Consider the following 27,992-nt stretch of genomic DNA (forward strand, 5'->3'; position numbering starts at 1 on the left):
GGGACAGCCTCTCAGGCCTCCCTGGCCCGTGGCAGCCTCTGTGTTTCTCTGGAGGTCCTCTTCTTGACCAGGCTGCGGTCTTCAGAAAGGCCCCAGCAAAGGCCCTCGTCCACGGTGAGGGGCGCAGGTTGGGAAATCAGACCCCAGAATCTGAATCCCCGTCCCACCACCAGCGAATATCAACTCTGTGCCTCGGTTTCTCATCTGTAAAATGGACACATTAATGGTGCCCACTGATGGGGCTATTTTTAGAATTCTGTACTCCACTGAGCACACTGCCTGGCATGTTCCCCTCCAAACCCGTATTATTTTCAAATCTGATTTTATTCATAAACATTGCAGCATGTCTCTGCTCGATAAGAACACTTAAACACATCCACACACAGCATCATTATTACATCTAAAAATATTAACAATAATGCCATAACATCGTCCAACCAGTGTTCAAATTTCCCCAGTTGTCCCATTAGTAACTTTCATTTTCTTTCAATCAGAATCCACGTAAGTTCCCATTATGGTAATCGATTGGTAAACGTCTTAGAGCTAGATCTACGGCAGGGGTTGGCAAACTTTCTCTGCAAAGGGGAAGACAGTGAATATTTTATGTTTCATGGGCCACAAGGCCTCTGTTGCAACTATGTACACAAATGGCTATAGCCATGTTACAATAAAGCTTTATTTAAAAAACAGGCAGCAGGCCAGATCTGGCCCTGGGGATGAGGTCGCCGACCTTGGGGGTAGAGGCTTAGTTAGACTCAGGTTTGGTTTGCTGGCAAACACACTTCACAGGTGGCATGGTGGGCTTCCATCTGGGGGCACGAGATGACGGGCAGTCGCTCTTATTTTGTGTGTGATGCTGTCGGCACCGTGAGTTAAATGCCCGGATCCACCAGCTTATCAGGGATGGCAAAAATGGCCACATTCTAACTCCACCCTCCCTTCTCCATTTGTGAGCTGCACTATTTCTAGGAAGAGAAAGTTTCCTTCCTCAATTGTTGGGTAACAGTGAGGTTGAGTTTGTATAGGAAAGTCAAAATAATAGATGTTTGCGTCTCTTCCTTTCTCCGCCAGGTTTTAACAAGGAGCTGGGTGCTTCGACATTCTTCAAAGATAACCGATGCAGTTTTCAAAGAACACTGCGAGGGAATGGGTTTCAGCACCATCTAGATGTTTTCATGTCGCTGCGGTTGCCGCTTGTCTATTTAATTATAGCAGCTCTGGCCAGCTCATCCTTACTTCGTGGCATGACGTGGGGTCCCCGGGTCTTCTCGTTGACCTTCTGCCCTGGCCCCGGAGCTTGCCTTCTGCAGGAACCCAGTTTAGAGGGGAACGAAGTTTAGAAACCCTGACTTGGTCTCTAGACACGCTCCTGGACTCTAGGCCTTTTCGGCCAGCACAGCCAAGGGAGAAATGTTTCAGTGTGAATGACCTCAGAAATGCCCACCAGAACGTCCAAGTCCATTCAGGCCCACAAGGCTACTCAATTCTTCGGGCTGACAGTTGGCCTCATTTCTCCCAGGCTCCAATTCCAGGTTCACCTGGGGAGCTTTTAAAACTAGTGGTCTGGAGCCGTCCCAAACTAACTGCCGGGGAACCTCTAGGGAAGGCAACAGCCACTGGGCAGCTGTGCAGGCAACAGCCCCCTGCCCTCACCCCTCGCTCACACGTGATTGTAATGAAGAGCTGGCTTGGAGTGCCGCCCAGGGCATGAGTGAGAATAAGGAGCAAAGCCTACACACGGTTTGTGGGCGGGGGCAGGAGAGGAATGAATGGAGGAGGAAGGGGCTGTGGTGAGGAGCATGGGCAGAGACCTTTCAGCAAATGTGGCTTTAAGGGGAGGGCCCTGTGGGGCAGAGTTGGGTCAAGACAGGTCACAAAAGAGAGTGAGAGAGGAGAGGGGAGGGGAGGGGAGGGGGAGAGGAGGGGGAGAGGAGGGGGAGAGGAGGAGCCAGGAGGCAGGAGAGAGCTGATGAGCTGCCACTGGGCTGCAGGGACCCGTGTCCTTTGCCTGCTAGGTCTGGGGGGCACTGGATAGACAGGAAAGATGTCCCTTGATGTAGTCTGGGTAAGGACTAAAAAAATTACTTTTTCTCCTACCTTCTAAGTTCCTCTGACTGGGTCAGTTATCACATTAACAGGAGAAAAATCAAATTTTCGTACATGCACAAGGGGAACTCACACAGGCATGCAAGTTCCAAAGACAGTGCAGTGACACTGGGCACATATGACATTTTGGACAAAGGAGAGAAGGTGGGGGGGACAGGGTCTCAGATCTCAGTAGTGAAAATGGGGGGCTGCAGGTAGTTAAGGAACAGCAGAACATGGAGGGTGGACGGGCAACTTCTTGCTGGGCAAACCAGAAACCCTGGGGCCCAGGGAGTGGGGGCGGCCATGGGCTCACCTCGGGATCTTCCTGTCTAAAGCTGAGGTTCCCTTCCCAAAACAGGTTTTTATATCTGAATCCCTTGGGCAGGAAAGGGGGAGGGTCAACGGCGCTTTCTGAGTCTTTTTAAAAAATAATTAGCTTAAAACTCAATATCCCAAAAGGCTCAGCATTTTTTTTCCTTCGGGGGCAGGGGGTGGTGATGACAAAGCTTTGGTCTCCCGCACCTGCCCACTGAAGGCTCAGCTCTCCCTTGGCCTTTTTCTCTCCATTGTCAATGCCGTGCCAGAGACAGGAATGGTCATATGTTGACAGTGACTTACCGCACAAGACACGGACGTAGACACCAGAGAGAGATAATACAGGGATTTTCCAGGGGCTCCCTTAGCTCAAAACTATATTTATGGTCATACACGTTGGATAGAACTTTCCAGATGTTGCCTATCAGACAGCGTGCAGGAGACAGGAGAACCCAGCAGCCTTCTCTTAAAGCCCAATAGAGATTTGCCGAATATGTAAAATAGTGTCATTTCTCTCATTGTTTCTTAAAGTATAGTTTTAATTAAAACGTTACTTATATTGCTGTGTAATGGTATTATTATGATTGTTGTTAAATGAATTGTTACATATTATTAAAATTTCTCAGTTTTATTTCCTAATTTGGTAACTATTCAGGTCCTCAATTTTTAAGAGAATACAGGGACCCTGAGAACCAAAAGTGGGGGGTGGGCCAGTGTCACAGGAAGTCAAAGCTAGCAGCCACAGTGGTCTGACCAACAGTGACAGGAGTCTCCCTGGCCAGGCACCACGCATTTCTGGAAATCCCTGGTTAGCCCCATGGGCTGGAGGTGGGACCCGTTCTCACCTTCAAGGGATGCGTTTAGTGACCAGGCTCCCTCTCTGCAACGGGGGCAGACCCATGGCTTTGTTTCCCAGTGGACCAGAGAAGTGTGTGGCTGGAAACTGTGGCTTGGGGAAGGGGAGGGGGAGGAGACAGAGGAGGAGGAGCTGGAGCAGGAGAGAGGAGGGGAGGCCTAGGGTGCAGGGACTGACAGTGGGCCAGTGCGAAGAGGATGTGGGGTGCTGTCTGGGAGCGAGGGCCTCACCCTCTCCTCCCTCCTTCTGCATGGCTGCCCAATACACGGGAAGTGGCTTCTTTCTTGGAGAACTGAAACAAGAAGGATAGGAAGAAAACCGATGTTTCCCCACCAGAGGACTGACACGTATGATTTTCATGAAAACACCTAGAAAGAAAATCATTGCTTCCCAAATCCGGCCAGTACCATCATCGTTCCGAGTAGGGATCAAGGATTCCCAGACATTCGTAACAACAGAGTCCACCAAGGGGCCAGTCGTCGGGCGCTGTCACTTGGGCGTGCACTATTTTCTGACGAGATGGCTCTACTGTCCCATGCGACCGCCTCCGCTCCTCGGCGGCCAGCTCCTCAATGCACCAGTTTACCTGCAAACCTGAGCTAGCCCTCTTCACATGAAAGTTCACGCACACACTAGATGGAGTCAGGAGTTTCATGAAGGACAAACCTTAATTAGACTTGATTTTTTAAAATTTCCCTCGTGGCTCTTAATTATTAGAGAGAGCAAATGTCTCTGATCTTGAACTTACTCTTCACATATCCCTACATCAGGGTCCTTAATGCTTTCCATGCTCTTTTCATAAGGTTACCTCTCTCAGGGAGCCATATGATTGGCTTTTCAGACCCCTCGAGACTGGACACTGAGGAGTGTTAAGTAGTTTTTTTTTAAAGTACACTTCCTCCACAACCTTGATTTTGAAATGTGAATGTATGAATGCAGCCGCTCTGGAATAACTATGCAGATTTATGGGGAATATCAATTTAGGTTCTATCAGGGGGCCCAACTAGGCCTTTCTTTGTGTGGCTGGGGATTTGTTAAAGTTGCGATAGAGTTTGGGGGAAACGTGATTTACAGTTAAAGTCATCTGAAAATCAATGCAGCCAAGCTCTCTGACACAAGGACCCCTAGCAGAGCCAGACCTGATTCTAGAATTAAGACAGGAATAAAAATCAAATCTTGAGTAGAAGTCACTGGAAATCGCAGTGAGAAGGGAATTGCCCAGTGAAGATGGACTTGTTTGTTTTTTAAAACACCCGACCTAATCGAGCTGGAGGAGATGGAAAGATTTTTCTACTTCTGTTTCAGTAGAAATCGATGGGCCTAGCTTGTGTAATTGTCCTCCCGGCCTTTAGTGCCTAAAATAAAATAACCCTCCTTGCTTGAATTACCGAACGCACCACTGAGGTCCTGGAGTCTGCGGCTAAGCAAGTATTAATTAGATACCCGCCTCCTGGAGCCGCTGGGGAAGTGGGGAAGGTGCAGCGGGACCCCGCGGCCCCGAAATTGGAAGCTGACAGCAACTTGCTAGGTGGACTGAGGGCATCCAGGGAGCGGTGAGCCACGGGCTCCCGAGAGCATCATATCCGAATCTGTGGACTCCACCCCCCCCCCCAGCGGGAAACTGTGGGCGCAGGAGAACCGAGGCTCCCGCAGCAGCAGGAGCCCACAAGTCCCAACCCCCCATTTCCCCTCGTCCCCGGAATCTCCACCGAGAAGTCTCCAAAGCTCTCGCGTCCTCGCCTGTCTTCCCCGGACCTTGACCCTCCCCCAGCCTCCACTCAGACCACTTCTCAATCACTCAGAGGCCGAAGTGGGGATGAGGAAGGGGGGAGGGGCAGGAATGGAGCCCGGGGGTGGGGATCGGCGCGCGGCAATGCCCCAGGAAGCGGCCAGGCTCCGGTGGGCTGAAGGGCGGCAGGAATGTGCTTGGCGAGGGGAGGCGCAGACTCGCTGGCTCTCCAAGCTCACGGCTCTTTTGCGATTCCCTACCGACTCTCCTCTCTGACCCCCGAGCCACGCCTGGCAGCCCCCGCACCTGCGGGGCCGGAGGACGCCGGCGTGGCGCCCTGGCGCGCGGGGCCGGGGGTTCGGGGCAGGCCCACGCTTCCCCTTTAAGGGTTCCCGAAACTTTCCCCCCTGGAATCAGATGAGCCTCGTCACATCCGTTGGCCGTGGCCGCCTGGGCGCATTCCGAGGAAGTTCGGGACACGAGTTTCCCCGGGAAGGGGCGCGGCCCGAGACCTGCAAGGGTGGGCAGGGCTGGCCCGCGCGGACCCCTCGGGCCGCGAGCCGCCTGCCGCTCCTTGACCTTGGCGGCGGGGCGGGGGCGGGGGCGGGGCCCGGCCCCTGCGGGGCAGCCACCGCCCGCCAGAGGGGGCAGCGGCGACCAACTTGCTCAACTTGGCGGCGCGGGCAGAGGCGGCTCCGGCGCCTCCTCCTCTTCCTGGAGCCTCCTCCCTCCGCCCTCCTCTCCTCCGCCGTCGCCGCCGCCGCCGCCGGCCCGGTGCGCATCCAGCCTATTCCCGCAGCCCTGCGCTGAGTCGCCGAGTCGCCGAGTCGCCGGACGGGACAGGACGGACCGAGCCCGGCGCGATCCCCGGGCCCCGCCGCCGGCATGGGCGTGCTGGCCCGGGCGCTGCTGCTGCCGCTGGTGGCCCAGTGGGTCCTGCACGCCGCCCCGGCGCTGGCCCCGGCACCCTTCACGCTGCCCCTCCGAGTGGCCACGGCCACTAGCCCCGGGGCTGCGCCCACTCCCGGGCCCGGGCCCCCCGCTCAACCCCGCGCAGACGGCCTGGCGTTCGCCCTGGAGCCTGCCGGGGGTGCGGCCAACTTCTTGGCCATGGTTGACAACCTGCAGGGGGACTCTGGCCGCGGCTACTACCTGGAGGTGCTGATCGGGACCCCCCCGCAGAAGGTAAGTCGCCTGCCCACGCGGACCGGCGCCCTGCAGCTCCCGCGGTTCCTCGGCTGCAGCCACGAGCTTTGGCGGGGCTCGTGGGAGCGCCCAGCCGGGCTTCCGAGCCGCTTAGCCTGGCCCCAAAGCAGGCTGGGGTTGGGGTGGAGGGGCGCTGGGGGTGCAGCTGGCGGAGCGGGGCAGACGCACTCCGGAGGCGGAGCGGCGGCGGCCCTGTGGGGGCCGCAGCCCGGGGTGTGTGCACATGTTTCAGAACTTGTCCGCTCCCCGCTCCCTGTGGCCGGGCAGCGAGAGGAGACCAGTAACTTCCATCTCAGGGGACTTCCTTCTGGCGGGCTACATCTCCTTCCAGCGTGGAGACCGTGCCGTGGGCCTTGGGCACAACGCTGTTATTTCGGGGGAATCACTTCGTATTACTATTTACACCGCCCCTCCCTTCCCTTCCTCCCCGCCGCCCCCTCCCCGCCTCCCTGGCTCGCGGTGTGATTGCTGAGGAGGCTGGTGGCCGGCCTCCAGCGGCGCAGTCCCCTCGGAGAGGGGCCTGCCGGGCCCGGGGCGGGCTGCTGCGGAGCTGGCCGCCTTCCTTCCGCGCGCCTTTCCACCCCCGGAGGCGGCTGGTCGCGCTGCCGCCTCCTGGCTCATTCGGCTGCCCAGCGGCTTTGCGCTGAAGGAAGCGTCTGCACACGTGTGTGAAAAGTGTCAAATGCAGCAAAGCTACTGGGAAAGCAGACTGGCCGAGCTAGGCTGCTGGGGACCGAGTGGCCTCCGCATGACAAAATGAAATCAAACACCTTTCCTTCTTCTCATTTTCAGGATGATTTTCACTTATTAACACTTTCTGTAGCAAGAAATAAACGGTCCCTGGGCTCGGTGATCTGAAGACAAACAAAACCCCAGGGAGATCGTTTCGGCCGTTCTCCAACTTCCAAATCGAACTGTGATTTGAACTCAAGTTGTTCTTGTCAGGAGAATGCACTGTCTGAAGATACTTTATTTTTACTTCTAACATTGTCCTTTGCGTTTTAATTCAGCTACGATTCCCCCATAAATAGAACAGGCTCATGACTTTGGTGTAATTTTAATTAAATTATTCAAGATTTAAGAGGGAAGGCATGCCATGCTAAATTCTTTTAAAAAAAGAAACTCTACTGAGCAACTTCTATACTTGCTTAATTAGTTTTTTTTTTAACCTTCAAACATGTATCCTGCTGAAAACTTTGATTCCAGTCACCCTGCATCTGAGTGTTGACTTTAGGACCTCCTGGGAGGCTGGGGGCGGGTGGGGGGGTGGTGGGAAGGGTCAGCTCAGGAAGTTGGAGGGAGTCAGCTGAGAAGGTTTAACTTAACCACAAGATGCTGGTACTGGTAAGAGCCACCACGTGAAAACATGTGCTGGTGGTGAGAACCTTGTACATTTTCTTTTTAATAGCACTGGTTTGTTGTCGTTTTTTAGATTTTATTTATTTATTTATTTTTAGAGAGAGGGGAAGGGAGGGAAAGAGACATCGTGGTGTGAGAGACACAGACAGCCCAGTGGTTGTCTCTCCCGCGGTCCAGCCCGGCCCCTAACCCACAACCCAGGCATGTGCCCTGGCCCAGAATGGAACCAGTGACCTTTCAGTTTGTGGGGACAGAGCCCAACGCACTGAACCATGCCTGTCGGGGCGGACCCTGTTCAGTTACCCCATCATAAGATGTGGGAGACGGACCTCTTCTGTGGCCCGAGGATGATCCAGCAGGACAGGCCCTGAGGGACTCTCCATTTGGGAATGGCGTGCCTGGATGAAGGACTCTTGTTGATTTTTGAGGGGGAGGGAATTCTCCCTGCGAAAGTCAAGCAGATTTGGGAGCTGCAATAAATGGCTCCTTGTGCCTGTCTCCCTGCTCCAGAGAAGAGGGAAAGGGAAAAGGGGGGGAAACCCCTCTCAGAAACAAACAAAAAAGCTTCGTAAATAACAACTTGTCTTTATTATTTAATCCAATGACCTTTAAAGTGGGGAGGTTTACATTACAGGAATGTATTCAGTACTCAATGCTTATATCTTTTCCTTGGCTAAGGAAGTAGTTCACATTCAAGGTTATTTCTCAGTTGAACATTAGCAGGTTTCCAGGGAAGGCTGTTTTTAACAATGCAGATTTAATTTTTACATTTTGACAGGAAATGAAATATTCTGTGCCTCCTTCTTGGCCTGATTTAGTAATAAGCTGCTTTATAGTGAATCTATTTGTATGATTTCTCCAAATGCCTGCTGTAAACTCTTAGGTGAGAGTGACAAGTGCATTAGGATTCATTTTTTTCCCTGTGTCCCAGAAAACGCCTGACTACCGGCAGGGTGTTGCAGCGGGTCAGATGGGCAGCTGGCCATGGGGCGGCTCTGAACCTGGAGTGAGTTTTCCTGCTCTCTCATGGCCACGGGTCATGCGTTTATTCTCTGCAGATTCCCTGAAGCCTAGAATAAAACTTGCTTAGGTGGAGAGAAAAATGGAATTGTAAATCCAAGCAGTGAAGAGCCAAGAGTCTTTTGGGAATTAAGTAACAGTCATGGATGGGGTGAAGGGCTCTCCTCCCAGAGAGAACTGGGCTGCATGGCGTGTGTGTGCTACCCCTGAGGACCCTAACAACCACCTCCTGGTTCTCAGACCCATTTAGAGGATTGGAGGACTGGAGCTGGGAGAGGCTGAATGACTGCCTGGGGCGACAGGACAAGAAAACAGAATGGGAAATGAAAACCCAGGAGCTGGATTCCAGAACCCAAATTCTGAGCCTCCTGCTCCCTTGCCTGCCTGCCTCCTGGCTGCTTTTCTGTGCCTTTCGGCCTCACACTGCCCTTTCCAGCCAGAGATCCCCGAACCTGACATCCCAAAGTGTCAGGTACTTAACATATGACTGTTACGAGAGTCCAACACTGGACTCTTCGCAGCCCCTGCTGTTCCCCCTTCCTTCTGGGCATAATGAATAGTTGGATGCAGGCAAAGATTTAGCAGGAACCAGTGCTCCAAAGACCACCACCCCCCACACGGCAAACCAACTGTTGGACGTGTGCTGGTTCCCTGAATGCTTTAATCAAGAACTGAGGGTCTCTTGTTCTGCCTGACACTCTTCAAAGCATCGGAGGCATGTGCCCAGAAGCCCGGGGGAGAGCAGGACCCTGTTGGCATGGCGATGAGCGCTGGGTGTTTGTTTGGTACCATTATGTGAGTTCTAACGGGAGAGAACCAGCATCTGCTTGAACTGTGCAATTTGGTCTTATTAATAATAATAATGGTGCTGTAAAGGGGTTATAATTACAGCAATTTCCATGATAAAAAAAAGACTTTCATGCTGACACAATGAATCCAACCGAAGACGCTAAAGGTCCCCAGTTACACACCTTGTAATGGCCTCAGAAAGGCTGTGGTGGCTTCTGTTGAAAGGTTTTCTGTCATCTGCACTAGTGTAGATAAAACAGACAGCAAAAACAATTTTCATAGTTAAACATTTGAATGTAAAAGAAAAAAGCAAGAGATCGTTTGGGGGACTCGCACTTTAATCTTGGTGCACTGGCCTGAGCATCACTTAGTACGCAATTTGGGGGCAGAGTCGGGACTGAAAATGAGAACTGCAGTTTAGGAGTTCGTTGCAGAGTAAGCCATCCAGTGGCCCCAGATGACGTGAAGCTCACTGCCAGCAAGGCTAATAAAGGGAAGGCAACCGCAGCAAGGAGAGATTTGATAGAACAAACGGAGAAGGTAAACAATTAAGAGAAAAGAGTACTGGGGTTAAAAGAACCCGAAACTCAAAACCAGGTTCTCACCAAGATTTTTGAGTGAGAGGTGGTGGCTAGTGAGCTGGAGAGAAGAATTCAACACCAAAGACATTGTAAGGAAGGACTGCAAAAGGCCAACCCAAGACACGCGCTCAGATCAACTTGGAGGGACGGTCTGAGAAACAAGTAACAACCGTAACATTCACAGCTAACCTTTATCTCAGGCATATTACATGCTACGCACCATGTGAAGAGTTCACACAGATCACCTCGTTTAATCCTGGCAGTAGTCTTGAAGTGTGTACGACTATCTGACTTCATTCTCAGCCCGGGAAACTATGACTCAGAGAGGCCAAGTAATTTGTCTGAGGCCACACTGGTGAGCCGCAGCGCTGGGAGAGCCATCGGGCCTGCCCAGGTCCGCAGTCCGAGGCTGTGCCACGGCGCCTGCCCCGTCCCTGGGCTCTTTCACGCCGCAGCCTCGGTTAGCTGTGAATGACCTGGGTGTGGGGGGAGGCAGTCTGGCCGGGTCGCGGGGGCCTGGATGCTGGTCCCATTGCGCATGTGACCAAGGGCAGGCGCTTGACCTCCCCGATAGTGACCTCGGAGTTTTTCTTCTCCCGCAGCCCCTGTAGACGTGACCGCAAATGAGGTGGCTTAACACAGCAGACATGTTGTGTTCTCCTACATGTTCTCCTACAGTTCTGGAGGCCAGATGTTCGAAACCGGGGTGTGCACCGGGCCCTGCTCCCTAGAGGACTCCAGGGACAGACCCGTCCCCCCTCTCCCAGCTCCAGGGCTGCCTGCAGTGCCCGGCTTTCCTTGGCTCTTAGCAGCATCACTCCAGTCTCTGCCTCCCTCTTCCTGTGACTGTCCCCGCTGTGTGCCCCAGTCACTGCATGGGGACCCACCCTGACCTCCAGTCTGACCTCCTCCTAGCTGGATGACATCTATAAAGATGGGTACTGGTTTTAGGATTTCGACATGTCTCTTTTTCTTTTTGGACCAGAGGACACAATTTAATGCACAAATGTGTTCTAAGTGTATTGTTCTACAGATGTTTTTCTGTAGAACATCTTTTAATTGCTAATAACTTTATTTGGAACTCATACAATTTTCACTCGAGGCAGTAGCAAAGGGTGGTTTTGGCACTGTATTTACCAGGCACCTGTGACAAGACCTTGTGATAAGACCTTGCCCTAGGGGACAGGTGAGTGGCAGGCCGAGGGGGGATTTTGGGTTCTTTTTCTGGATTTCTGTGTTGTTTCCTCCCTACAACAATTTTTTTGGTTGTTAAAAATTTTATTTATTTACTTTTAGAGAGGGGAAAGGAGGGAGAAAGAGAGGGAAAGAGACATCAGTGTAAGAGAGACACGTTGATCCATGGCCTCTCTACCTGCCCTGCCCAGGGACCGAACCCGCAACCCAGGCATGTGCCCTGACTGGGAATGGAACTGGTGACCTTTCACTTTGCAGGACAGCGCCCAACCAACTGAGCCACGCCCGTCAGGGTTGCCTACAACTTTGAAGTCTCTTATCATGCTGCACTAATTCTGAAATTGCTGGAATTACTGCATGATGTGGGAAAGGCCGGTTCTGTTTGTGCAGGTTCGTATCCTTGGCATTTACCTGCCCGTGACAGACGCGTTCCCGTGTGGTGAACGAGACAGATGAATAAGGGCTTGAGGGCTTGTACTTCCTGTTTGGGAGACTTCGTAAGGCATCTACCCCGCCCTTTATATCTGGTGCATTTGGTACAAAATGCACACCTTTTCTCCTAAGTTCGTCTTCCTGCTTAAGCCAGCACTGCCTTGACTTCTGTCCGATTTCCTTCAGTTAAGGAAGGTGGGCGTAACCCACTCTGGGCCGCCTCTTTCCTCCTGGAACGATTGCTGAGCCCCTGTAACTGAAAACCGAAAGGGAGACGTCGAGGTTAGCGATCGCGTTAGTGACTTCTCCGGGGCAGTGACTGGCTGTCCTGGACCCCAGGAGGGGAGTTTGGAGGTGGCGTTTTTCCTTCCCCATGGTGTCTGGCAGTGTGCCTTGGGGGTTGTTTTGTACCTCACACTCTGAACGGGGCAGGTCCAGGCCTTGCTCTCTGGATTCGGTGGCCACCTAGGCTGAGGGTGGGGTGGGTGGCTGCTGACTCTTGCCCCAGCCAGAGTGCAGCAGGAGCAGGCGCTGGGTCCTGTGTGACAGGGAGCAAGGCACTTGTCCCCTCCACCTCAGAGCTCCTTTTACCACTAACAATGGGCCTTCTGCTTACACTTGGCTCCAGTGCCATCTGTCACAGAGTCCTCCTCACTGTCCCTCTGTTCTGCTTGTCCAGCCTGGACTTGGCATTGACACCGGGACTCACTGTACGTTTGTGACAGCAGATACCACCTGGAAAACAGAGCGCACCTGTCAGGCAGGTGGGTGGCCCACCGCGGCTCCCGCACCTGCATGCGCACACGTGTGGGCCGGAGTGGGAGTGAGGGTGCGCGCCTGGGCTCCGGGCGGCTTCCCAGGCTGTGGAGGGTCGGTGTGTGATGCGCTGTTGCACTGCCTGTCACTTGGCTCCCCTTCGTCCTTTCCTTGGCCCAGATGGACTAATGCTCCCCCCCCCATTGCTACTCAATAAAAGAGGGTTGCTTTTTGCCTCTTGGAATTCTGAAAGAGGAGAAACTCCTCTCCCAGTGCTGACATGACCACAGTCAGGAAACAAACCTTGTGTGTGTGCTGTTGAGTTAATGTGTCGTATCCAGCACAGGCCCTGGGGCAGGTGTTCTCAGATTTGTGTCATACGGCACCCAATACACCTGTACCTGGGAATGCGCCATCTTGGCACTGCCACTTGAGGACAGTGAAGGGGACTCTCTGGAGAGGGAAGAAGGCAGGGCTGGGGCCAGCTCCATCATTCCAGGGGGCCCAACAGGGCTGTGGGGACCTCTCTGTCCACTTCCCACCGGACTTAGAATGGCAGAGGGAAGAATTGACAGCTGGCCTCCTGAGGACCACCTCGTGCTCCCACGCTCACCTCCAGCCCCTCCCAAACATAACAGAGTAAATGGCCTTATCGGCAGCAGACAAGGAGCCCCCTCGGAAAGTGGGAAGTACTGAATCAAAATCTTTTTCTGGTAGCACAGAGGGCGGGAGCATCGGCCTGACCCTTTGGCAAGGTGAGGACTTGTGGCTAGGACAGAAGCTGCTTCTTGGTGGAGGTGGGTGAGGATTCCAGAAGCCTCCGTGGGGGCACCCAGAGCCCTTTCCACCACATCAGCCGCCTTCTGGGGAAACTCGTTGGCTTTTTCCAATTGGACAAGCTACTGGAGAGCAGGCAGAACTGTGTGGTTCACGCCATCTTTGGGGGATCAGGCATTGTGGGTGCTGATCCCAGGTCTGCTGCTTGCCAAATGCTGGGTGTGAAGCACAAGTTCAACCTCTCGAAGCCTCAAGTTCCCTCACTTGTTAATTAGGTGATTTGACTGGGGGACCTGGGATTCCTTCTGCAAGCTCTCATGCCCCACCGTCATAATCCATCTTGTTTGCAAGAGGTCTTCATAGCTTTAACTCTCCTCGGTTGTACGCAGGTTAGCCCCCCGGGATTTGTTCAAGGGCCAAACCTGGGTCAGGGTGGACAGCACTGGGTCTCAGCCGTTGCTGGAGTTCTTGCTTCACAAAGCCAGCTGACCGCTGTGGCAAAGAATGCCGTAAGGAGTTGGTTAGAATACAGGTCCTGGGACCCCGTCAGACTCCCTGGGTGAGTCCTGCTGCCCTGGGGCTTGAGAGTCTGCATTTTATTGTGTGCCCCCCAACCCTGCCAAACACACCCCCTCCACCAAGCAGCCAGCCTGGCCCCAGCTCTTAGACACTATTCCGAGGCTACGACAGAGGCCGATTTCTCCTGTGTTCTGGTTTTCTGCGCAAAGTGGGTATGTTTTCCGCCCTCCTAAATGTAGCTGTTTGGGTAATGCTTCCTCTGCCTATTTGGAAGATCTCCAGCTCATGTGGACCGTGTCCCCAGTTCCCTCGTGTTGGCAGGTGGGGCCTGGGGCGGGCTTTCTTCCGGAAGGCGCTCCGAGGGCCGGCTGCTCAGTCTCGGCGCAAATTTCTGGTTTCACAGGACAATAATTTGTAAATCAATGAAAATGAACTGCTAGGAAAACAAAATTTAAAGCAAGACGTGCAGACACAGCACCACTTCTTACATTATTAGGCTCCGCAGACACCGTTTTTCCATTGCAGCGATTTTCAACCGGTGTGCCGCGAGAAGTTTTCAAACATGCAGTACCTGACTATTATTCCGTCAGGGGCACGGACCTCTCTTCCCTTAGATTGTCAAGTAAAAATACGACAGCAGCCAGCACAGCTCCGATGTGAATCAAAATGGTACCTGCTTTTTTGTCAGGTTGACAAAAACTGTATATTTTTTGCTGTGCCACAGCATTTTAGTAATTAGTTCATGTGTGTCATGAAATGAAAAAGGTTGAAAATCGCTGCTCTATTGCACTGATCTCGAAGTTTCTAGGGCTTCCTCTCCTGGGTCCCCCACCCCGCCCACCTTGTTGCCGGATACCTTGTTGCTGGATACCTTGTTGTGGGATACCTTGTTGCGGGTTAGGTCACCTTGTTGCTGATGTGTAACTGTTGTGGATTAGTGCCTCAACAGAGCACTCCGGGCTCTAAAAAGTGTGCTTGCTGGACAAATTAAAAGTTGTTACAAGTGGGACCCTTAACCAATCTGTCTGGGGGCCTCCTCCCTTCAGTGGTTAGTTCTGCTAAAGCAGGAAACATGGTGTTGGATTCTGGGACTCCCACCCTTTCAAGAGAGGCTGGGGCTGGAGCTTTACCCCAGGGGGGAGGGGGGGCAAGTGGTCTGACTCAGTGGTTCTTAACCCAGGAAGCTGTGCCCTCTAGATGACTTGATATTCTCTGCAGACAGGTTTGCTTGTTATAACTTGGGTGGTGCCACTGGCACTGGTGGGTGGAGGCCAGAGATGCTGCTCAGCACCCTGCTGGGCACAGGGTGACACGCACCTACCTGTGTCCAAGTGTCAACTGGGCCAAGGGTGGGAAATGCTGGTAGTGCAACACACCCACTCCACTGGCCTGGGAGCTGCTGCCCAGAGCGGTGAGGGGGCGCTGGCTACTGGAAGCAGCTGCTGTGGGCACGAGCAGGGAGTGGCAGCGTGCGGACACCTGTTGACGCCTGTTCCTCCCTCCCCCATCTTTACACTCCTGTCTTGTTCTAGCACCGTCTTGCTCTTGCCAGATACAGCAAGGAAACGGGAGAGTTAAAAATCACTTCTAACCGGAATGATTGGGGATTAAAGAGCAGGAAGAATTTTGAATTAGACTCAAAGAAGGAGCATGCTGTCATTCCTTCAGCGTATTTATTAAGCACCGCCTGTGTGCCAGACCCTGTACTAAGCCCTGGGAGGCAATAGTCATGTCGACAAAGATGTTCCTTGCTTTCGTACAACCTGTGTGCTCAGACTGTAAGAAGGTAAACAGAATTTTAGGCAAGTGCTGTGAGGACAGTGCAACGTGGTAATGGGTATGCATATAAGAAAGAGGAGGAAAGACTTTTTTAGAAAGGACTGCTCGAGAAGACCTTTCTGAGGAGGTACAGTTTGGGGTGTGAGAGCAGAAGAGAGGACCCAGCCTTGAGAGGGTGGGAAGCCGTGTTCAGTTTGAAGCCAGACAGGCGAAGGCCCCACCCGGGGGTCGGGTCGTCTCGACTTAGGCCCAGCTTTGGGGACAGCTGACTTTTATTGATTGTGCAGTTGCACCTGGGGGTTAGATTTCACTGGAACAAAGGCCCTGCAGTGACTGTGCAAGCACCCATGGAGTGACTGGGGACGCAGAGCCCAGCAGTGCCGGCCGCATACACCAGGCAGCGGCTCTCAGCATCCCCCAAGTCCCGAAGCTGTTGGGACATCGCCTCCTACCTTGGTGCTGTTGGTAGGAGCGGTGCCGTCTGATTCTTTGTGTGCTGGCTGGGGATGAGATACCGAAGTGCAGGGCATGTCGGGGACGTGTGGTGACCAGGCGTGGTGTTCTGAAACATCATGACAGTGTCTGAGGGTGGCTTGCCTTTTTTATTTTATTTTTTAATGCTGGGCACTTGCTGAGTCTTTTCAGTTTAGGAGCCTGACACTCAGTCCTGAGAAAATTTCTAGTAAAACGTGTGTTCTCTCTTTTTTGACGTCCTCTTACCCATGTGTTGGGCCACATGGGTCGGCGACTCCTGTTTTGCATTTCTTTGTCTTTTGATTCCTTTCTCCCTGCTCATTTCTTCTGTCTGAACTTGAACTTTCAGCGGCACTTTGTGTTCCCCAGAGTGTTTGCATCGTCATTGCTGCTCCCCATTCTCGATTCAGAGTTGTGCGTCTTCTGATGTTCTGAGGAAATATGATGTTTTGGGGGGTTTTCATTCTGCTCCCTGCCTTTTCCGTTGTCTCTGAGTTTCTTTCCTTGGGGTATTCGTCAGGGTCCCTGCCTCATGCTGGGACCTTTCCTCAGACACCTGGGGATTATCGGCTGTCTGTATTCAAAAGAGAAGCATTAAAAGGCAGATTGGAAGTTCAAGTTCCAAGGGCTATACCACAGCAGGGGTGTCCAATCTTTTAGCATCTCTGGGCCACACTGGAAGAAGGAGGATTGTCATGGGCCACACTTCAAATACATTGTGACAGGTAGTCATGCCAGAAAAATCTCATAATGTTTTATGTGAATTTATGATTTTGTGTTGGGCCTCACTCACAGCCATCCTGGGCTGCATGTGGCCCACGGACCACCAGGTGGGCCCCCCTGGACAGAGTTTGTTTTCATTGTTTGTGTCCGAGTCTGGTTTTGAAGTGTGGTGGTGGCAGTGACTCTGTCGCCTGACCCGGGCAGGTATCTTCAGCCGGGTGACCAAACCCACACCCAGAGTCCTCTCCAGGCTGAAGCTGCCACCACAGCCTCCTTTGTGACAAAGGACGCAGCTGGGGGACCTGCACCTAAAGTGAGGGGTCTCCTGGGGGATCTCAGGGGAAGCTCATGTTTTCCTGATAAAAGTGCCAGGTATGGCCAAAATGATCACTTCTCCTCCTTCCTGCCTTTGACAAAAACGCAAGGCCTTCAACAGGGACAGCCACCTTCTGACCTTGAGCGAGAGGTCAGGGGAGAGGGCAGGCTGACACCGATTCTCCCTGAGATGTTGTCCAATACCAGCAGTCCCTGGTATTGGTACTCCCCGAGACTTCTTGATTTAGGGGAAAAAAAACGGGTCTCTCCTATTGGAGCTGCTCTAAACCTGTAGTTTCCTGTTTACTTCCACCAAATACGTTCCAAATGATGCACCATCAAAACTCTTTGAGAAAAAAAGTGATAATTTTTAAAAAGTTGAAGGCAATGTGCCATTCTTCTCTTGGAAATCTCCAGAAAAGAAGATAAGTCTAACAATCTTTTATTATTTTCTTTGTTGCTGTTATTGGCAAGACCCTGTTTCCAGTGGGTAAGACGTGGACCCTGTCCTAGGGGTCTAAACTTTGGCCACCACAAAAGGAGCCCCCGGGAGGAGACCACCAGAGGGGGTCTGTGTGGGCTCGGTGGGGCGTTGGCCCACTTACTCTGCCTGGCCTGGTAAAAACCAGGCAGGTTCCAATGGAGGTTTATCAGAACCCGGGCGTCCTGATTCCTCTTCACAGTGTCTGTGACGGCTTCCCCATGACGCGGTCAGAATTGAGTAGCTGAGACAGTCCCCAAGCTGCCCAAGCCTGCCTTCCTCACCACCTCTGTACAGAACACGTTTGCTGTCCTCGGGTTAGCCTGTCAGGTGCTAGAGACGAAGGAGGGAGCCTAAGCGGCCACGTGGCCAGCGGGGATTTCGCCCACATCCGGAAGCTGCGGGCGGGGTCATGCCTGGTGGGTATAGGGGAGGGGCAGGTGGTGGCTCCGAGGAACCCAATCTGTGCCTCACCAAAGGAAGGCGAGGTGTGTAGACACCAGCCACACCCAGAGCACACCAACCGGGAAGTCCGGCCAGAACGTTGCTCTCTTTACTCCTCCTTCCGTCCTGGGGGAATCAGAGACATTGTTGTGAGCAATGCAGGGACACAGAAATGAGTCCCGCCCCACCTCCCCTTCCCTTCGGGAGGTCTCTGAACCCCAGACAAGCCATGATATTGGATGCCAGATCCCAGCGTTGATGTTAGATAGGACTAGACTTACAATTCCTAAAAATAAAGGTATTACCACAAAGCTATCGGAAAAATATAAGCTTTGCCTAAGATTTCATTCAAGGGTGGAGAAGAACAATTGACAGAGCCTGTTTGAAGGCAGTTGTGTGACAAGGGAAAAGGCTATTAAAATGCTCTCTCATCGTGCGAGCCTTGCAGGGGGACGTTTGGAGATATCTGGCCAATTTCCATATGCATTTGTCCTTCAACGCAGAAATCCACTTCTGGGAGCTTGACGAAAGTTACACTGGGAAAAAATATGAAAAGCAATTCACAAGTCTATTCATGGTCACATTACTTGTACTATAATAGCAAATGATTGTAACAGCGCGAGCGTTCATCAAGAAGGGGCTGACTGGTAGAGTGACAGACTAGACCATGGAACGCGACGCGACTGCAATGAACGAGGACTCGGAGAACTGCAGGTGAGGGAAGCTGGAGGGGGGGGGAGTGTGTATGAGCACGTGTCTCTTCATCTAAGACCGAGGACGTACTCACATAGGCACCTTGCGTGAGAGACAGGACAAAGGTCCCCAAAGATGGGGGGATTGTGCCGGTCAGCGAGCAGGACCTCTCTTCCCTCCCGTGTCCCTTTGCGGGCAGCCAGTGGTGTCACTTTGCAGACTTCAGCACTTTATTGGTCCGGTTTGGGTTAAAACGCAAGCCCTCTGAAGACCAACGGTGGGCTTTCTGTGCCCAGAAAGCCACAGCCCCAGAATGGCTGGCGCTCGTGGCGATCACACCTGGCCGGCAGAGGCATGCTACTTAGGAGGTGTTGGGAAAAAAATCACAATTCAAAGGTGTCCCTCTGAGGTGGGATTTTAACACTGGGTTCAACAGTGCTTTTCAAAAGAAAATCCAGCTATGGAGAGAGTCTTTGAAGATACGTCTAAATGTTTCTGTTATTATTTGATTTTCTACTACCAACGATGATAGAAGTTTGCTACCTGCAAACACACACACACACACACCTCTTTGAACCTTTAACTTTGGAAACAGAATTTATGGCCTGTGTAAAAGTTTTCCAAATAGTTCCTTTTTAAAAAAAGCCTAGAGGTAAGTAGTACCTTCTGGTTCATTTGCTAGAGCTACTGATGGACATTAGGGACCATAAGGGTTTAGCATTCACTATCCCCATTTTACAGCTGAGGAAACTGAGGCTCAGACTGTTCCATTGCTGAGGCAATGCAGCTCACAAGGGCAGAGCCAGGATTTGAGAAGGGAGGGCGGGGGGGGGCGTTGGTCCCCAACTGAGTGCTCTGAACCGTTGTGCTGGCTGCTGGCGAGCGTGTAAGGTGTAGAGTAAATGCTCATAGATAGGGTTGAGTGCTAAGAAATCTTTTTTCCTGGTGGCATAGCTTATCCAAAAACTTTCAGTCATTGGTCTGCGGGAATTCGGGAGCCTTCCTAGGAAGGGGGGCCTGGTTTGGTTCCAGAGGAGCTGCCCGTTGCTGAACAGAGCCAAGATGTCCTGGTACTGGAGCCAGTGCGTGGGTAAACACAGATGCTCAGCAAGCCGTCCTTTTTCCCGTGCGCCGGTCTGTGCCTGACACTTGGCCTTCTGGAGAGGATGCTGTCCACCTTCTTTAATAAGCTCCTCCGGCAGAGCAGTCCCAGAATAGAAGGGAGCCACTGAAAGCTTGATCTGACCCTTTTACCCCTCTCCCCGATTAGCAGGTATGAATTTCACCCCCTTGGGTTATAGCACCGCCCACTTTTTTAGGGGAGTGATCTCAGAAATCAGGGTGCAGCCTGGTGTCTGCTCATTGTTTCCCACCTGTGTTCGTGGTGGGTGGGTTGGCGGCCTGACCCTGCTCAGCCCCTCTGCCCTCCTGCTGCCATGCCTCCCTCTTCCCCACCTTCCTCCACCGGGAGCCAGAATCGGGGGTGGTGGGGAGATGGGCCAGGAGCAGGTGCAGGGACCCTCCGCGGGTGGCAGCATGACCCTACCTAGCGCACAGGGAGACCTCAGGTCTGGGTGCTGGGTGAAAATGGCACACCCAGGGGACTCAACGAGGAGGGGCCCTTCTGTGCCATGTCAAGGTGGCCAGCTCCCCAAAACAGTCCCGCTCGGTTCCCTTTGCTCCTGGCTTCGGATCAGGCCCATTAGGACAAGACAGACGCCCCAGGCACCTCCCCTTCCAGTTTGCACGTGGCTGCATTTCCCTCCGCAGCGGCAGCTGCTGACAGCAGGTCACTTCCCACCTCTGTCTCCCGACCTGCCCCTTCCAGCCGGGATGGGAGAGTGGGGCTCTGAGTGCCCCAGCCTGTGCCCATCTGAGCCCTGCCCACACCCCACGGGCAGCCCTCCATCACCCCTTCTCCCACGAGCCCTGGGGTACAATCTGTCTCCTGCTGGGCTCTGCTTAGCACCACTGGTGATAATGACAGTGAGAACAAAACTTTGTTTCATTTGCAAGTCTAACCAACATTTTTAACTCAGGCTGCAGTGTATAGGTTAGTCAGTTTGTAGGGAATATACTGAGCTGCAGAAGGGGCCAAGGTCATTGTCGAATCTGTCTTCACCACCGTCTCCTTCGCAGACCCATGGAGTGGGACTCAAACCTCGGGCTGTGCGGGGTCTCCGCCTCATCCTTGCCTGTGCTGGCCCCCCGTGGGTTGAATTGTGTCCACCCCCAAGTCATGTGTTCAGTTCTTCACCCCCAGAAGCTTGATGTGTCTGCATTCGATGGGAAGGCCTTGATGGGGTCATTAAGTTGTAACGAGGCTGTCAGGGGGGTCCCTGCTCCTGTCCGACTGGTGACCTTATAGAAAGAGGGCACGACACATGCACACACACACACACACACACACACAGACCAGGTGTGCGTGTTCACAGAGGGAGCCCCCAGGGGAGAGGCAGCGAGAAGGCAGGCGTCTGCAAGCCAAGGCGAGGGCCCCGGGAGAAATCAGCCCTGCGGGCACTTCGGACGGACCTCAGAGTTGTGCGGAGAGGAGTTCCTGCTGCCGGAGCCGGTCCAGGCTGGTGTTCTGTCCTGGTGCGGAGCCCCCCAACACCCCGAGGATGTCCCAGCCCCTGAGGGGAACCTAATGCACACGGCCCTTCCAGCTCTGCCTCACCCTCACGCCGGTGCTGGGTGCAGGCTCGGGGGTCCCAGGTCCCCCACCCCTCTCCTCCTGTTGGCTCTCGCCAACTCACGTGAGGTTGGCCGGAAGGAGGGTGGGGGCTCTCTGGGGTAGAATCGCCTCTGTGCTATGATATGACACCCCTGGCCTATTTTCTGGATCATAGAAACTATTTGTCTTGTTAAGTCTTTTGTTCTTCAACAAGCGGATGTTACTGTCACCGAAACCCGCCACACCCACTATGCACCTGCTCTGGGCAGAGAGAAGGAGGTGCGCTGCCCAGCCTTACGTGTGTTTCTCGCAAACCAAGACGCTTCCATGTGGGGCAAAATCGTGCCATTCCAGCGACCCAGAAAATTATGGCTTCTTTTCGAGCCAGTCCTCCGGGGCCAGGACCTTCTTGCTGCCTGCCCTTATGAGCTCTTGGAACAAAATGGGTTGAAATGTTTTGTACGAAACCTGGCACTTAAAAGCACGGGGCTTTCAGCTGCGGCTCTCAGCGTTGCTCCTCCGTCTGGGCACTTCATTGATCTCCAACCCGGTGTCCCTCCGGGGAGAAGACATTTCAGACTGAGCAGCCCCCTCACATCTGTCTCCACGGTGTCCCAGAACTGAGGGGCATCACAGGTGTGCAAGCAGGGGGTGCGTATTAACACCTGTAGCAAGGCTGAGAGACCCTTCCCAAAAATCAGAGTTCAGGCACCTGTATGCTGATACTCTGTTGGCCGTGGATGAGGTCATTGGAGTTAATCTGGGAAGTTTCCAAGAGTAATCAATATTTTCCCGAGTAGCAAGCCCAGCATTTTTTAAGGATCATTGTCAGTGCTTAAAACTATAACTTGATTGTTTTAAAACTTCTTGCAGTTGGATGCTACCAGTGAGAGGCTCCGATTGGATGGGGCAGGTATATTGGGACTCTAAAAACATCTGTCTCAAGTGCAAACGCCATCTGTGTCCTTTGTTGGCCTTTACATTGTTTTTAATGTTTAGGCAATTGTGAAATCCTGTAATACAGTTTTTACTAAGAATTATCCTCACGGGTCTTTGCACTAATGGGCAAGTGTGACTGGAACCCACTGTTTGCTGTGCGTGTCATGACCTGGATGCTGTTCTTTTGACTTGTATGGAAACTGGTGACGAGGTGTTTGGTCAGTGAATGGTGGGAGGCTGAGATGACACCGGACAGTGACGTCAAATGGACCCCGAGAAGACACCTCAGTGGGGAAGGGGCAGGAAGACTTTGCCAAGGTTAACATGTTATGCTTTCTCTTTTTCTTTGTTTGCCTAGCCTCCTTGGTTTCTCTCATCTCTAGGGTGTTCTGCAAGATTTCTGTGTGACCCTTTTAGACCCTAATTAAGAACACATCTGTGTTTAGCTGGCGTAGAAGCAAAAAAGGAGTACATCTGTCATTTCTCCGCTGGGTCAGCCTTCTTTCAGAATATCTGGGCACCATAAAAATGTGGGGATCAATGGAGATTTAAGGTCATTCCTGAAAGGAATTTACTTGGAAGGGCTCTAAAAATTTTCTTTAGTAGAGGATGATATCTTTGATCACTCTAGACCTATTAAAATACTTTTTCTTTCCCTTGTGGATTTAACAAGGAAAAAAACATCCAAGCCTTTTGCAAACCACATACAAATAGCCTGTTTCTTAAGTCACTGGCCTGAAGTTAGGGCAGGGCGGCAAACCAGAAGGCAGTGGGCTTTGGGGGCTCTCAGTCACAGCGTGGGCTGACCAGAGCAGCAGGTGCAGAGACTATGAGCTGGGATGATGTTTCAGATGTGAAGAAGGTGTCTGTGGAAACGCCGGGTCACAGCATCCCCCAGTCAGCCGAATATGAGGTCATGCATGTATTTCATAGAATGGGTGTTCAGAGGCTGGCCGAGCAGGCCCCTTGCTGGGTGGGTTTTAAACATAGCAGTCGCTCTGTGTCATACGTAGGCACCGCTCAGAGTGACGGAGTGTGTGACTGGCCGTCCATCGCCCTATGGGAAATTTGCTTTCCTGGTTCTTGCTGCACATGGTATTAAAACTGGCGATAGTAGCTTGACAAATAAGCACAGGGCATTGTTTTTTAAGAGTATCAAGTGTCAGGGGAAAGGGCTAAGGCAGGAACCTTCTAAGTCAGTAGAGAAACCTTAGATGAATCCTCTCCAGTTTCCTGCACTTTATTCCCCACGGAACCTCTGGTGGACTCAGCAGACTAAAAATCATTATAAAGAGGAAGCCGGTCTCTCGTCTGAACGTTAGGTGGTCAGTTCCTCAAGGGACACTCTACCTTCTTGGTCCCCGTGGTCCAAGCATGTGCTAGCTGCTCACTAAATATTTATTGAAAAAATATCCTCCCAGAAGACGAGAGACAGGCTTTGGAAGAGATCTTTGTGCACCTGTGGCCAAGCAGCATTACTTCTGACTATTTACAGTAGTCAGAAGGTGGGGGCAGCCCAAGTGTCCATTGAGGGATTTTTAAAATGTGGCCCACACTCACAATGGATTAGTATTCAGCCTTACAAGGGGGAGGACATTCTGACACCTGCTAGAGAGCATGGATGAACCCTGGGGACATTATGCTCAGTCACTTACTAGGTATGTAGAATAGCCGAATTCATGGAGTCAGAAAGTAACCTGGTAGGTGCCGGGCAGTAGGGGGGGGGGGGGGCTAGTTTAATGGGGACAGTTTCCGTTCTGCAAGATGAAAGGAGCTCTGGGTGGTGGCGGCGGCTGCACAGCCGCATGAATGGGCCTGACGCCGCTGAACTGTGCACCCAAAATTGCTTCCGGGGTGAACGTCACCTCACGTGTGCCTCACCACAATTAGAGAAAGGAACCTTAGTGCCTAGAATAACACGGAGGAACAACCATTTTATAACAATAGTGACTTGGAAATCCTGCCCCGGGCTGCGCTTTATCTTTCTTTTTTATTTTTAAACATTTGCTAAAAACTGATGATATTTTAACGTTGGGGACCAGGGTTAATCCCATGTTTTTTTTTAAAGAAAAAAGAAAGATTTCTTTCTTTTTTTTTTTCAGTCCTCGTTGGAGAATTTGTTATTATTACTATTATTATCGATTTTAGAGAGAGAGGAACGAAGAGAGAAACATCGATGTGGGGAAGAAACACCGATCAGTTGCCTCCTGCACGCACCCCAACTGGGGATCGAACCTGCAACCTTCTGCGTGTATGGGATGACACTCCAACCAATTTAGCCACCCCGCTGGAGCTGAAATGACTTTTCAGTTGCCACCGGCAACTCGTAAGCAAAGGGACCATTTAGTGAACCTCCGTAAATATGTTGGGAGTGAAGACATGGAGCCTTTGATGAGAATCTGCTCAGACTCCTTCGGCACGTGTGCAGAAAAGAGCTGATTTTTCGCTGACGTGACATCCGCCGTCCCTGAAAAGGCAGGAAGGTTGTAGGGAGTGGTTGCAGTTGTCTCTCTGGGGAAGAAAAGACTAGCTTGCTCTCTAATAGAGCTTTCCCTGCCTGACCCTTTCCCCCAGAATCACCAAAATATGGAGACAGACCTGCTTTTGTCCTTTGTACTAAGGGCTTTCTGAGCAGCGGTTCGGTGTGAACAGGGGACGAGGGATCATTATTTTTACCGGCATCTGTGAGTGAGGGCCAGCCTTGTGACTCTCTCGCATGACTCTGAAATCTCCGCCTTCATTCCTCAACCAGTGGGCTGGCATCCTGCCAGCAGGTAGATGGCGTGACCTCGGAGGGTGAAGGAGACGCCCTCGGCCCAAGCAGGGACCCTGCAGGCCCCATGGCACCCTCCGCAGAAAGGGTGCCCCCCGTGCTCTTCCTCTCTGTGCCCCCAGGCCCCTCCCAAGTTGGCCTGCAGAGAGAGGGGCACTGGCCAAGCACATGGAAGCACCCACCAGACCTCTGTCACTGAATGTCCTCCACAAACAAGCACTTTCTGGCTTCCTACTCTGACTTCCAGAAGCTTGGCTGGCGTGAGGCTGCTCAGGGCAGTTCCCTCCTGAGTTCCTGCTTGGCCTCTCCGTCCGACAGGCAGAGGACCAGGCACTGGATGTTGTGATCTCTGAAGATAAAGCCACCATGTGCAGAAACAATGGCCAATGGACACCTCCCACCGTGTCCCTTGAACTCTGAGCCCAGAGGGGAATCAGCATCTAGTTCTGGCCCTGGATCTGCCAACCCCTGTCCCAGGGCCATCCCTGGACGTGTGATCCCACCCCTGGGAGTTGCATGTGGATGTCATCTCCAGGTCTCAGCTACCTAAAAGGATCGAGGGAACCTTAGAACAGGACGTGGAACCAGGTGGGAGTCAGCTCTCACAGGTCAGCAGGAGACGGAGCGGGAAATCCACCGACAGCTTCACGGGGGCGGTGGGTTTAGAGGACAGTCTTCTCTCTCTCCCGAGGATGCAGTGATGCTACTGCTACCGTCCTGTTAGAAACTGTCCTCAGAGCCCAGGACGCTCTGGGATTGGAGGGCTCCCGGACTCACCAGGACCCTGGGGAGGGCACTGGAACCTGAGAGACCCAGGCCAGAGAGCTCAAACTAGCTAGACTGCAGGCTCTCGGAACAGGATGGCCTCAGTGGTGTTCGGGCGCCATTCCTTCATTCAACAACCCTTATCGGGCACTTACTGTGTGCCCGGCACTGTGCTCAGGGTTCACAACACTGGGGTGATCCCAGGAGTAACAAGGGGGCGGGGGAAACATGAGCAGCTTCAGGAAGACTCCAGTGGAAGAGACAGGACACAGATTCATGGAGATAGAGGCAGAAGGAAAGGGAATGGAGGAGCTTGGGCATCAGGGGACAGAGTGACCTGCTGACCAGGGTGGGGAAGAAAAGGCAGGCAGAGCAAAAACAGGGTCGGGGACCCTGGGATTCCAGCCGAGTTCGGGCACTGCCCCCCCCCCCCAGAGGTCACTCCCCGTGTCTCAGCGCGTGGTCACATCCATCTCAGCCTCACCTGCTGCAGCAGCAGCTGCTGTGCACCAGGAAGGACCGCTGAGCACGGCCTCCTGGGAGTGCAGCTTGCACATGTCACCTCTGGTCTGTGCAGGGACTAGACACCGCACAGAGATGCTAGGAGGCCTGGTGGGAATGCGCTGCAGGTCGTGTGGGCACTGTGATGGGAGAAGTCAGCCCTGCCACGAGAGGAAAGGCAGAGTCACACTGCCCCTCTCAGAGAAATGAAGTCATCGAGTGCGCCAGGCGCTCTTCTGGCTGCATCACGCCCACCCCGTGTGCCCCTCAGAGCAGCACTTTCTGAATCCTACCTTACACCGAGGCTCAGAGAGGGTGCGTGGCTTACCTGAGACTCCTCAGCCCATAGGAGGCCGAGCCAGGGCTCAGGTCCAGGCATCACAGGCCCCACACTTGTAGTTTTCTTGCTATTCTGCGTTGGAGACGGTGCAGGCTGCACCCTGGGACCCTAGGTGGAAAACGAAAACAGCAGCGTCCTAGGGCTGGGCAGTCCTTGCCAGCACGTTTAAGGCTGTGGGTGCCTGATAAAATCTCACCCCTTACCATTCCTGCTCTTCCTAACAGGGATGGGTGCTTTGAAAGGTTTCCAAACTTTGGGAGCACCTTCCCCCGGCCCCAGGGAGTGAGTGCCCCACCACCCCAGGGACAGGTTTCAGCTGCAGAGGCTGTGGCAGCTCCCATGAACAGAAGGATTCTGATCGAGTGACAACTTTCGGCTCTCCAAACAGGGACCCTACAGCAACCATGTTGCACTCCAGATCCTGCTGTCTCAGCCGCAACCTGCCCAGCCTGGAGCATCCCCGGAAAACGGTCACCACGGCTGGAACCAAGCAGCCAAGCCTGGGCCCCTCCCCCCATGCCCCCACACACTTGGCAAGTTGGGGTTTTTCCAGAAGGAGCCGAGGAATCTGCATGGTTCTTGACTTGTGTTTTCTTAACTTGTGTTCTTGACTTGAGGGCCTGTGGTGCGATAGTGGAAGCACAAGTGTGCAAGGGCACGCACACACACGCACGTGCAGAGCCTGAATAAACAGCGCCATCGAGCTCCTCTCAGCGAAGTTCTTCAACATCTGGTTGTGTTAAGTGGAGCCCTTTGGGAACGATTTTCCCCCTTCTTTATAAAAACAGCCTTAATTTTAGATTGTGGAGAAGTGACGCGTGGCAATTATTTTTGCTTTCTTCAACAAGATGTGTTTAAGCAAATGAGATTCATTTCTAGAATTGAAGCGCTGAAAGAACCTGATTAACAAGATCGGCACTGACAATCACGGGTAATAACTGTGGGCAAACAGCCCGCGTGGCCGGGCCGGAAAGGACGCCGCCATGGGTTCTCTGGCTGGCAGCCTCCGGCAGATGGGCCGCTGATGTAATTAGGAATCGTTGCGTTAAATGAGCCATTATTTAAATTATCTGCTAATTTTCCTATTAACCTGCTGAAAAAGAGACAGTGATATCTGAGACATCTTGGGCTGCTCATCAGGAACTAGATGCATCACGCAGTTCTTTCCTTTACTGCAACATTTTGCCTTATTGCAGCAATGAGCAACTGGCTTTCTGCACAGGTACTGCCCGATGCGTCAACAGGTTAAGAAGGGGCAGTGGAGGTGTGCAGCCGCCGTGCGGGCTTCAGTCAGTGGGAGCCATGGGAAGATCTCAGCTTTTCTGACCACTCTGCGTTCGTTTTGTTTGGGGTCTGAGTTAGCAGGTATTTGGTCTTTGGGCTGCGTAAGGCAACGTCTGCACGACTCAGCCTCCCCTGGACTCTCTGCCCGAGGCATTCGTGGAGGGGAAGGCAGAAAGGACAGGCCCC

General features: G+C 52.9%; 1 protein-coding gene across 1 annotated transcript in view; it reads left to right on the forward strand.

Moving 5' to 3' along the window:
• The first annotated feature begins 5,466 nt into the window (after nucleotides 1–5,466).
• Nucleotides 5,467–27,992, forward strand: part of BACE2 (beta-secretase 2) — a 72,500-nt gene continuing 49,974 nt past the window's right edge. Inside the window, exon 1 of the mRNA XM_037042991.1 lies at nucleotides 5,467–6,173. Within this exon, the coding sequence (XP_036898886.1) occupies nucleotides 5,874–6,173 (300 nt within the window). The 5' untranslated portion in view covers nucleotides 5,467–5,873. The remainder of the gene's footprint in view (nucleotides 6,174–27,992) is intronic.

The sequence above is a fragment of the Sturnira hondurensis genome, unplaced genomic scaffold (assembly GCF_014824575.4).
Source record: "Sturnira hondurensis isolate 20B ecotype Veracruz unplaced genomic scaffold, ASM1482457v3 Scaffold0003874, whole genome shotgun sequence".
Taxonomy (NCBI): domain Eukaryota; kingdom Metazoa; phylum Chordata; class Mammalia; order Chiroptera; family Phyllostomidae; genus Sturnira; species Sturnira hondurensis.